At 38.0% G+C, this 12,866-nt stretch overlaps 1 protein-coding gene across 1 annotated transcript in view; it reads left to right on the top strand.

Annotated features, from left to right (window-relative positions):
• Positions 1-6,493: 6,493 nt before the first annotated feature.
• Positions 6,494-12,866, top strand: part of GPAM (glycerol-3-phosphate acyltransferase, mitochondrial) — a 29,985-nt gene continuing 23,612 nt past the window's right edge. Inside the window, exons 1-3 of the mRNA XM_015814581.1 lie at positions 6,494-6,595; positions 8,239-8,361; positions 8,869-8,942. Coding sequence (XP_015670067.1) covers positions 6,494-6,595; positions 8,239-8,361; positions 8,869-8,942 — 299 coding nt within the window. The remainder of the gene's footprint in view (positions 6,596-8,238; positions 8,362-8,868; positions 8,943-12,866) is intronic.

Genomic DNA, 12,866 nt, shown 5'->3' with positions numbered 1-12,866 from the left:
CTTGCCCAGACCGGATCGCCCACCTGTAGTCTCCTAGGTGCCCGCAGCTGTGACACCTGTGAAGCCACCCGGTCTGGGTGCAACCTGTTCAGTTTGGTAATGAGTCTGCGGCCCCAGCGGAGTTCAGCTAGGCTCTTCCCAGTGGCAGTACAAGGTGTGGTGCGGTGGCAAAGAAGAAAGTCAGCTAACCTGAGATGCCAGTTGCCGTGAGTGATTCTCTTTAAAGCATCTTTCGTAGTACGCACCATATGCTCACCCTGACCGTTGGAAGCTGGATGGAACGGTGCAGATGTGGCATGCAGCTCACGACTTCGTAGGCCACAAACCAAGTGATCCCAGAGCCTCTCTTCTAGATCCTTAAATGCACACGGCCTAGCTGCTTGTCTTAAGGCAGCAACAAAGTCCGCAGCAGACTCACCAGGCCTCGGATCCCTCTGCTCAAAGACGTGCCTCCATGCAATTACTGAGAGCTTGGGTTCGAAGTGCTCTCGCAGCATCCTCTTTAAGTCAGCATACACAATTGATTCCAGTGGTGCTGGGGCTACAAGATTCTCTGCAATACCGAAAGTCTCTTGCCCACAGACACACAGCAATGTAGCAGCTTTAAGGCCGTCTTCTTGGATCTTGTTTACTCGAAAGTAATTCTCTACTCAAACCACGTAGGAGCTCCAGCACTCAGGGTAATAAGATCAAATTCCGATAGACAGCCTAGCTTTGACATCATTACAGCCTGGAGCCTCTTCAATGCCTCTCACTGCAAGGTATGAGAAGGGGTCCCTCGAAACCGAGCTCACCTCCAGCGTTCTCGTACTGGCAGGCAATCGCTTACTCCGGACGCTGAACTTCCCAGCGCTTCAGGCCTCCTCTGGTAAGTCAGCCTAGCTTCTCCTGTTGTTCTTCTTGCAGCCAATCCCACCTTCGTCGCCAATGTTCTGTTTTAGAATCAGAGACATCGAATAGAAGCAGGAGTAACCAAACACTTCTTTATTGTAAAACACAAACAGAACAGAACAGCAAACAAAATGGCGCTGGCCCTTTTATACTTTTCTTGCAGGGACAGCATCAGCCTATCAATGCAAGGCTAGTCTCCCACCTTGCATGTGCTCACAAAGGCTGGAGACAGCCTGTCTGGTCCTGGGCAACCACATGGTCTGCCCGGGCCTTCTGCAGCTTCCTGAGCCTGCTGAGTCATTCAGCAGGCCCAGGACGTAACAATTATCATTAGGCACATTAGAATCATTAGGCACAGTAAAAAAAAAAAATCATCCCATAACGTGCACTTATTTTTGTACACACTTATTATTTTGCTTCAGCCCTCACTATGGTGACCTTCTAAGACAGTGTTTCTCAACCTTGACCATTTTAAGGCATGTGGACTTCAACTCCCAGAATTCCACAGCCAGCAATGCTGGCTGTGGAATTCTGGGAGTTGAAGTCCACATGCCTTAAAATGGTCAAGGTTGAGAAACACTGTAATCTAAGACAATTTTGCAGACTATTCGGAGACTGCCTGTGTCTGGAGTAAAGCAAGGTCTCCAATTGCCACCCTTTTCCCACCTAAGAAAATCGGCAGCCTACTGAACCTAGCTCTGCGCAGCGGAAAGATTGGACGATCCCCGAGCTTCCCCCGAAGTCGCGCTCATCTCCCAATCTCCTCTACCCGTCTGACTTCACCGGCCAAGGCTGATGGCAACCCAAGAACACCTGGAAGACACCAGCTCCGCGGTGTCGGAGCACCTTCCGCAGCACGCTGAGGCGCTCCAGCGGCCGCTGACGCGAGCCCGGCCGGGCCTCTTCCCTGCTCGCTGGCGCCTGGCGCTCAGGAAATCGCGTCAGCATCTGCCCTCCTCGTTGGGGCGGCGTGAACGAGTCAGCCTGCCCGCTAGCTTGCCGGCAAGGTCTCGTTCAGGGTTGCAGCTCGTGTCGATGTAGCGTCCGCTTGTTTCCCAAAGGGTCGGAGATCGGAAGGTCAAGGGATAGAGGATCCGGCGCGTGGACAGATTTCTGCTGGATATTTCGAAAGGAGATCTTAAAAACCTCTATCCCGAGAGACTGATCCTCCGCTAGTATCGTCGCTGGAAAAAAGAAGGTAATTTCGGGGGGGCGGGGGGCGGAATTGGCACCACTGGAAAAACTGGGCTGCTTGTGAAACGTTTGCATGGGAACGATTTTTGAAGCCCAAAAAATATGTTGCAGGCGGTCACCGTCGGTAACCAGCAGTGTTTTTGCTGCTGCAGTCTTGGCTGAAACGGCTGGCCAATACAGAAATAGACCGTAAGATTAACGTGGGACCAACCGTGTCCGCACTAATTACAATGGAAAGTATTTTAGGGACTAATTTTTGAAAAAAAAAAAGGAGCACATAGCATACCGAATCTGGCTCTGGGCCCATGCTTGAACGAGATAGCAAGGGAAATGTACATAGCGTGAAATAATAGACTAATCTGGTTGACAACCCCCCCCCTCTCTCCCTCCTTTCTTTTGCAATATTTTGTGAAGATGTGAATAAGAATGTAGAGAAACAGCAAGGTGCCACAAAAAATATTTTTCAGATTTATGCCTGAGCCCACGTTCATCATTGCATGGAGGAAAGTTCTTACATGGTGGAAAGTGATCGTGTAGTTGTTTGTATCTGTTGTTTGGAGCATGCTAGTATAAGTTCTCTTAACTATGGCAATCTGGCTGATAAATCTGGATTCGATTCAAAGTAGGCCCTGAAAAAATACCCATTTTCCTTGGTAGATAGGCTGTTTTTCCCCCTTTTTTTCTTTCAGTCTTTCACTTGTGTTCCATTGGTGTACTTAACTAACTCTGCCTGAAAGTCCCTTCTGTCATTCAGCCAATTTGGCTTAGATTGCTAATGTTCCCTTGTTTGAGCGAAATCTCTTTGGCAGTAGCTTTCTGCTATATAGGGACACCCAACATTTGATACCAGTGTTTAATACAGTAGTTGTTCTGTTATTTATAGAAGAACATTTAAAGTGGCTATATACTTTCCTAGCACTGCTTGTGCATGCTACTGCAAATAAATTATCTGAGCAAATTCTGAAGGAGATGCCATTTCTTCTTCTAGCATTTGTAACAATTGAAGCTTTAGCAATTTGCAGTCCAGTCTCATGTTCATAGAATTGGAAATAAATCCAATTAATTCAGTGACATTAAGTATCAGGTAAGTTTATCCAAAGATCCAGTCTTACAGGCTATATTGCTTTTATGGTCACTTTGTTCTAGTTTATCTTTCAGTACTTAGATTGTTGATGTATGGAATGTATGTTATCAGATAAACAGTGAATATGCTGGCTGGGTGGTTTGGAAATTTTAATCCACAATATCTAAAGAGCATGGGATTGAATATGTTTGAGTTGGTAGAACTTCACATGCATGATAATATTTCATTGCCAGAATACTTGGATGCTCCAAATAATTGAAGCATTCAGTTACAAATTTGGCAATAATGTACATAAAAATGTTTAGGGATTTCAGTGTAAGTACTGAAGTAATATCATGCTCTTAAATTTTCCCATATTTGTTTCTATATCTGTTTCTTCTTCTATTTTCCTATCTCCAGTTTCTGGAGCAGTTCGAAATAAGATTTTATTTACGATTCAAGTTTACATTCTATAGCAGTTAGACTTTGTCAATTCACCATCAAGAGATTCTGGTATGTGTTAGTTATGATTTGTCCTAAAAGTGACAATGTAACACTTGCTGTAGAGAAAGTAAGGATGGTGTTGTTCAATAGGAAACTAGACCATAAGTTTATCCTATTCTGGATGAAGTTTCTCAGAAAAGTACAGATCTACAGCCTGGGAGGGTTCTTTGATTCTCAGTTGTTGCTAGATTCCCAGGTGAGAAAGAACATGTTTGTATGCCAGCTATGGTTCTCTTTAGCCAATTGGATTTGGTATCAGTTGTCCATACTTTGGTCACACCCTGTCTTGACAATTTAAATTTATGTGGGACTACTTTTGAAAATGTCTTAAAGCACCAATTGATGTAATGTGTTGAAATACCTTCATTAGGTATTTTTCTCAGCAAAATTTAAGGTGGTAATAATATTAGTTTTCAAAACTCTACTGCAGAGATCTCCAACCTTTTAGGCGCCAGGGACTGGTTCCATGGAGAGAGATTTTTCTGCAGACCGGAAGGTGTGTGGTTTTGTGTGCTGCCTGCATCTCGCGGATGGGGCTTTGCTTGTTTGTGCAGCCCGGTTGCTGGCATGCCGTGGCCCGTTACTGGTCCATGGACTGGGGGTTAGGGATCCCTGCTCTACTGTACAACATGATTATCTGAGAGACTATGTCTTCTGCTAGAAACCTGTTTGAATGCTTTGATTTACAATAAATATGAACTCCTGCTTTCTTCAGTCTATATCAAATATCAAATATTCTCAAAGTTTTTCAGTTCATGGAGCCCTTATATCTCATAATGTTTTTGCAGCACCCAGGACCAAACCCCTTCACCGTTTATTCATTAATACAATAGTTTGGTCCAAATATAAGTATTTCATACTGCCCCTGTAAGTTTGTTAAAAACACCCTCACAGTTTGGGATTTGCAGATCTCTATATTAGACAAACAGGAGAGGGCTTTCTTCTGCATCAGTCCCAAGCTATACAATATCAAGAATGCATCCATTCTTAGTCCATCATCTGATCATAATATCACATTGGCTTTCTTAGGAAGTTATGCTTAAAGTTTTTTGAAGAGCAGCCAAGATTCATCACTTCTTTTAAAATACCTCTCATTCATGAGGCTTTAAAGTCCTTGGGTTTGTATTTTTGTATTTTGGAGTTGCTTTCAGTTATAATAGTATATCCACTATAATTAGAATGGCAAGGAACAAAATCATTCTCTGCTGAAAACTGTCCTCTATAATTTCCTGGGTCCCTGAAGAAAGTTCTGATTGTATCTTGGGTAAATGCATGTTATTGAGCTTTCCCACATTGAACAAATATATTTATTTATGTCTTTGTATTTTTATGTATGTATAATATAGAGGAGGGGTTCATTTGTTTTTAACAATAAAAATACTTATGGTTAGCAGGGTGAAAGAAACCTGTATTTTCCCCATATTTGATTTACTGACTGTATAGTGTACTAACCCATGACTAACTACAGTAATTTACTTGCCTATACACTCTCAAAAATTTCAATCTTACAACGATTTTTCAACACAGTGCTGTTAATTGATTAAGGACTTGTTGTTGTTGTTAGTTGTGAAGTCGTGTCCGACACAGCGCGACCCCATGGACAACGTTCCTCCAGGCCTTCCTGTCCTCTACCATCTTCTGGAGTCCATTTAAGCTCACGCCTACTGCTTCAGTGACTCCGTCCAGCCACCTCATTCTCTGTCGTCCCCTTCTTCTATTGCCCTCAATCTTTCCCAGCATTAGGCTCTTCTCCAGTGAGTCCTTCCTTCTCATTAGGTGGCCAAAGTACTTGAGTTTCAAATTCAGGATCTGGCCTTCTAAAGAGCAGTCAGGGTTGATATCCTCTAGGACTGACCGGTTTGATCGCCTAGCAGTTGTAATTTGTCACATATCATCTGCCTCTATATAATTAATCTGCCTTCTCTTCTTTCTCACCCTTCCTACGGTCTATTCCAATTTAAGTCTTACATCAGTCTTGCTATTCTATGCATCTTATAAAGAGAGCTGCTCTTGAAAGCTTTTGTCTTTCAAAAAATTTGGTAGTCAAAAAAGGTGCTACCATACTCCTTCTGATTGTAGACTCACACAATGTGCTGAAATAATTTGGGTGTGTGAAACACAGTGAACTGCTAACGAGACATTTTATCCTTGCATGGTTTGAAAATGTACTCTGCATTCCTGCTTTCTGAAGCCTGACTGACTTCAACTTTATTTGCCTAGGAGCTTCTGCAACAGAGAAGTATAATTAGATTAGAAAGAAACTAGTTTAAATTCCTCCCGTTCTTATCTTCTAATAATTAAGCATGCATTTACTTTCTGTGTATGAATGGAGCACAAATTTAATTTCTTCTGATCATAACCAATTTTGGTAATTATGAGCAACCAGTAGATAAGTTTGAAGTATAATTACAAACTTGTCTGGAATGAGTTACAGTATCCTGAACAGAGAACTAAAAGAAAGCAAGTTATAGTGATATACTATACCAGGGGTAGGCAACCTTGGCTCTTTTATGACTCGTGGACTTCAACTCCCAGAATTCCTGAGCCAGCATAGCTGACTCAGGAATTCTGGGAGTTGAAGTCCACGAGTCATAAAAGAGCCAAGGTTGCCTACCCCTGTACTATACTGTATAGTTATGTAGTCGTATCTTTTTAATTGCCAATTGTCGTTGTGAATGACTTTCTTATTTTGGAAGTAAAGTCCATGAATGTGCCAAGGATTTCAGCTTTAATAAGACATTTAGGATAGGTGAATTAGGTTATTTACTAATACGCTTAATTCTTTAATGCTGAAATTATTTTCCTCTTTTAGCTCATGAGCCTGAATTTATGTTATAGATCATGGAGGATACGGCTTTGTCACTTGGAACAATAGATGTTTCCTACTTGTCATCTTCAGCAGAATGCACTGTCACAAGATGTAAACATTCCAGTGAAGAATGGGTAAGCAAAATGCATGCTAGTTCAGTGTTCCCAGGTTTCTTAAGATAAAACGCTAGTGTCCTATTGAAAGGTGAAAAAGTAAGATAAGATTACTCTTGAAAAAAAATTAAGAATGTTCAGATAGTCTTTGCTTACCAACCATTTGTTAGGAGATTATTCAAAATTGCCACAGTGCTGAACAAGTGATACTTGTGACTGGTCCTCAAAGTTCTGACCACTTCAGCACACCTGTAGCCCCATGATTGTGATTCAGATGCTTGGCAAACAGTTCACATGATGGTTGCAGCACCCTACAGTCACATGATTGGTATTTCTGATTTTCCCAGTTGACTTTCCACAAGTTTCAGCAGAGACGATCACAAGTTTCTCTAGTAAGTCCCTTCAGGCTCCTGGCACTCTCACCCTTCTGTATCATCTCCTTACAGTCTTCCTGCACTTGGAGCTCACTTCACTATCCAGCTCTGCAACTTTCTGTGCTTGTGCACAACCTGTGCTAGGCCTCACAAAATTCTCCTTTGGTGTTCCCCACCTTATAGCTTTCGCCAGCCTTTCTAGGCTTCCCTCACTCCGATGGTATGCCCTGGAGCACCCCTATCTTCTTACCTGGGACTTCTGCCACTTCTGCCTTAATGACCCCTATATCTTGAGGTTACAATATCAACCGGGACAGCTGGGGCTGCAGTGGCTAAGCAGTGCGGCCACGTGGTATTGCATTTTATGACCACATCCCCTTAGCAACAGCAATCCTGGTCCCAATTGCCGTTGTAACCCAAGGACTATCTGTAACACATTTAGATAGTTCTATACACATTTCTTAGGGCAGGATATAATTGATAAAAAATAATACCATACTATAACCTAGCACCACTTTCATTCAAAATAATACATCTATAGAAAAAGTTCAGATTCATATTAAAATATATAGTACAAGATTATATTATTTCAGATTTATTCCTACAAGATTTCCAGAAATGTACAGGTAATCCCCAACTTATGACTGTAATTATGCCCAGGATTATGGTCATAAGTCATGGCAGTCATTAAGTAGGTCACACACGATTTTGTGACCCTTTTTGGAGTGGCCATTAAGTGAAAGCTGCAGTAATTAAATGACTGTTGTCATTAAGCAAACATGGTGGTTGTTAAATGAATCTATTTTGCCATTTTACCATCCATTTTACCCAATGGATGTTTTTACCAGAAATAAATGCTTGCAAAAAATACCAAAAATCACAGTCACTTAATCACAATATGCTGCAAATGGCCATGAATGCAAACTGGTTGCCAAGCACCCAAAATACAATCATGTGGCTGCAGGTGGATACAGTTGGTGGATCATAAGTACTTTCTGGGGGACTGTCATCTTGGAATGATCAGTATTATATATACAGATTTCATAACTCAAAGGGAGGAAAATATTTTGACAGTATGGTTGATCTATATACTTATAGGCAAACATTTGCATGTATGTAAGTCTATGAATGTGTTTAATTACTTCCAGTAACTGAATTTGGTTGTTTTTTAAGCAGAACAAATAAATCAATTGTTCTTAACTTTAGCTAGTTCATTTACAGAAAGCAACGTGAAAGAAATTCAAAGCTGTCCGTTTTTATGGCTATATTTATACATTCATTATTTTCCAGGGAGAATGCAATTCTAGGCCTACCGTCTTCCGATCAGCCACTTTAAAATGGAAAGAGACTCTTCTGGGCAGGAATAGACCATTTGTGGGACGCTGTTGTTACGTATGCACTCCTCAAAGCTGGGTAAGTGGAATTATATTAGTAACAAACTGAAATTTATTTTTCATGTAATGGTAATCAAATAGCCAGAAGGCAATTAAATTAAGAACTCAGTAGCTATGTACTTACCTTGCATAGGTTACTTTCAGATTTTGCCTGGTGGAAATAGAATAGTATTTGATGCCTCTGTATTAATGAAAGACTGTAAAGCAGGGCCCAGTGATTTGTTCAGCAAAGTGAGAATGCACAGATTTTTCTTTATTGTTGTACTTATTTTTTTGTGTGGACTGCCCAGAATTGCTGATGTACAACTTTAACAAATATGCATATGTTTTGCAGATAGCTGAGATTTTATGTGAGAACACTAAACCTTGGCAAACTTTGAGCTATAGATTATTTATATGGGTATGTGTGTGTGTGTGTGTGTGTGTTTGTGTAGATTCTTCCCCTTTACAGAGATTATACAGGAAAATGCTATAGTTATTGTGAATTGCTGTTAGTAATAAATTAATTTATGCATTTTTCTTTCAGGACAAGCTTTTTAATACTAATATCCCTTCTTTGGGTCTGCGTAATGTCATCTATATTAATGAGACACATACACGGTAAATACTTTTTTAGTATAGTTAATTCTGTGATTTATTAAAAAGGATGTTGTACTCATCTGGAAAATGAGTAACAAGGTTAAATATTAATGTTAGTTTTGCTGAACTGAACCTGCAGAGTAATGACATTTTGGCTTTCAGTGCATACAGAAGAAGTAGCTATCCAAATGATGTAGAAATATAAAAGGACTTGATTCAAGGTTTCATTATTCATCAACTCTGTTCTTAGAAAACTAGTGCCACTAGTAGTATTAATATGAGTAATTAAATGAGGCTAACTTTCAACCCAAAAATTGAAACCTGTACAATGGCTGAGCTTGATGCTCACCTTTTAAAAAATGTATTAGTCTTTTTGAAAGCTAATTCTGCAACATGGTAGTGCAACAATTTGTATAAGTGCTCATGAAAACAGGTACTGGTTTTATTGAACAGAATGAAGCTACATAATAATATTTCCCCATAATATTGTGATGGAATCACTGGCTAAAGAGAGGGGGAGTAAAGAGAGACTCCAAGGATGGAATTGATTTGGAGGAGGAGAAATCTGAGATCAAAGCTTTAAGACTATATCTGCCATTTCCCAAGAGAAGACATTTGATCTGGCAAGATTCTTGTAAATAGGAGTTTGACAATAAAAGAATTGCCTTGCCCAGTCAAGAAGTTGTCCTGGTTGCTTGCATCTAATAAAACATATGCATGAGGATCAAAAGAAATGTATATATAATGTAATATACTCTCTGGTATAAGCCAGAATTTCATGTTGTCAGCTGTCTTCATTAATTTTTAGATTTAAAAAATGCAAGGAGAGTTTCAAGTTTGTCAGGGATAGAAAGTCCTTTGACATATTTAAGTTTATTACATTTGGCATGAATTTGAATAAACAAGAATTTACTTGTCAGATGCACATTTGTAAAGCTAATTTTAAGTTTATTTTTTAACAGAATTAATGCTGGAAGCAGATTTTAAATAGCAGATAAAGGATGGTTAGTCCTTTATCTTACAGGTAGTCCTCAACTTATGACTGCAATGGAACCTGCCCATTATGATTTTAAATCATGATGGTCATAAAATGAATCACCCACATGTCCAAACCAATTTTACAACCCTTTTTGCAAGAGTCATTAAGTGACTGCCACAGTCATTGAGTAGGGGCTGGTTTTGTGAAAATCCAGAAGTAAAAACTGCAGTAACACATGATCATGTGACAGTGGGATGCAACATTTGTGAATGTAGCCGGTCGTGCAGTACCCAACATGTGGTCACATGACCTCAAAGAGTGTTGGAACTTCAGAACCAGGTTATAAGTATCCCCAGGGAGGTCTTTTAACTTTGAATAGTTGCTAAGTAACCAGCTCTAAATCTAGGACTACCTGCTTCCTTTGACAGCACATAAAAGAACAGATACTATTTTGCACTGTCTTATGTAAATGTATGCACATAGTAAATTAACACAAAAAAGAAGAAATGATTTATATGCTTATCTAATCTAGCTTAATGAATGCCCATCAAAGCCCCTATATTTCTTACCCAAAGAAAGCATTCTATCTACTGTATAGAGCTCCCAATTTCTGCTTACAAACTTCGACTCCTGATTATAACTTTAAACGATTATAATCTAATTTGTTCAGTGTAGCTTAATTCTGACCAGGCATGTGATGGATTGCATAACAGTTTAACAGTTTAATGATCCTGCAATGCAACCTTTGCATTTCTGTTAAACTGTATTACAAAATACATTTGTCATTTCAAAATACTAAAATCAATGTTGGAACTCCAAAGAATAACTAGCTTATTTTCATTACTTCTTTTGGTGCTCACAGTTTAGTAAAAAACTTTTAAACAATGTTTTTAACTTAGAAGTAGACATAGACATGGATATAGAAAGCCATGTGTACCTAAAGAAGAGATCAAATTCTTGTTAACTTTTGTTTTTCTAATATTGTTCTTCTCTGACATGGCTTGACGTATCTGGTGCTTTATACTCTTGTATTGTATACTATTATTTTTCATCTCTATTCTTTATATGCCACCTAAAATTGCCCTAGTAATTAAAGTGGCAAATTGGCATTACTTCCCCATGGTTATTCCAGCTTGCGGGACTGGCCTAGGGGAAACTTTTAGAGGGGGTTTTAATTATAATTTTAATTAGACCAAATTACTAATATTTCCCTTTTAATTAATTTTTAAATTTGTAGTGTGATATTTTTGTATTTTTACCCGGTTGTTAGCCGCCCTGAGTCCGCAAGGAGAAGGGCGGGATATAAATCTAAAAAATAATAAATAAAAATAAATAAATAAATAAATAAATAAATTTGATCTCAAAATTGCTATTATAAATTCTATAATATTCATCATTGGCAAAATGATCTATCTTCCACCTTCAAATGTCTTCCAAAATGATTTGCTAGCTTTATTAAATTTACATCATGTGTATTTGAACTAATTAGCCAAGATGGAGGGATGAATCAATTTTATTTGGTTCTGTAGACCTCTTAAACAGTTTCTTCTATTATTATCTGCCCATAGTACCAAATAATTTTGAATTTTAGAGTTGCAGAGAAACTCAAGTATTATTCTCTGTTTACGTTTATTTTGGTTACTTATGCTGTGGAAATTTTCTTGGGAAAAAAATTCATTTTTTTTAAAGTTTTATTGATTTTCCAATATTACATTTATATCTTTGAAAAACAACGTGGCGATTGAGTTACCATAATTCAATTACATACAAATACCATTAGTATAAATCCCACACTATTACAGTATTTCCTCTCTTTTCCCTTAATATGTACTGTCTCATATTTAAATTAATACACTTCTTATTCTATCAATCAAAATAAAAAATAACTTTCTTATATTTATCAATAGTTTCTAGTTTATATATATCTTACTCATTTTAACATTCAATCCTTGAGACAATGTCCTAGTAAATTTTTCCCAGTTTTAATTTACCATTAATATTTAAAATTAACGTTTAATATTTATCATTTCCAAGTTTTAAATGTTATCAATTCCCTTTATCACAATTTCTCACAAAATCCGGTATTCAGGGTACATGTCTTATTTATTTAAATTCTCACCATCTATATCAACGAATTAATAATACAATAAAATATTCTTATTTTCTAATAGTTTCCAAATATCTTAAACCTAGTAACCAAAATTTCTTTTATTTCAATGCTTAGTATTTCCTCTCTCCTCCTCTTTGTATCTACTAACTCATATTTAAAACTAATAATTTTTATTACATTCATCAATAGGTTTTTAGCTTATATATATATCTTAATCACCTTTACATGACCTTTATGAGCAAATCAATATTCAAATTTAGCTATTAATATTCATACTTCTAAATTTTAAGTGACCAAAGTTTTCTTTATCTCCATTCATAGTAATATCTTGTATTCAAAATACACTTCTTATCTATTTGGATATATTCTATTTTACTTCTCATAAGTAAATCAAAACCCCATTTTTCTTCAGTCTTATTGTAGCTTTCTTTCTTTGCCAAATCATCTTCCATGTCCATGCTTTTGAGTTGTCAAACAAATCTCCTTGTATTGTTATATATATTATTTGCCGTTGAAAAAACCATCCAGTCACCATTTTTTTGAAAGGGCTAGCAGGTCTAGCAGATCTCTTTATTTTTCCATCTCGACATAGTTGTCCTGAAGTGTTGTCCTGAAGTGTCTCTTCCATCTGTTCTTCTTGATCTTCAGGTTTCTTCTGATTTATATAGAAAGTCTTTTCCTTTTTCCATGTTGTCAATTTCTTTTCTGGATTTTCCATTATCTGAATTTGTTGAGCAGTTAAATCTTCTGTCGTAATATTTAATTGTTCCACTTTTTCTGTTGCATTCTGTATAGTTGAATTTTTAGTTGTAGTCAAAGTTTGAGTTTGTATATCCTGCTTTCTTTTTTTTTTTTT

This window comes from Protobothrops mucrosquamatus, unplaced genomic scaffold, assembly GCF_001527695.2.
Source record: "Protobothrops mucrosquamatus isolate PMUCROS unplaced genomic scaffold, P.Mucros_1.0 scaffold266, whole genome shotgun sequence".
NCBI lineage: Eukaryota > Metazoa > Chordata > Lepidosauria > Squamata > Viperidae > Protobothrops > Protobothrops mucrosquamatus.
The sequence above is the reverse complement of the archived record's forward strand: the minus strand, read 5'-3'. Positions and strand labels throughout refer to the sequence as shown.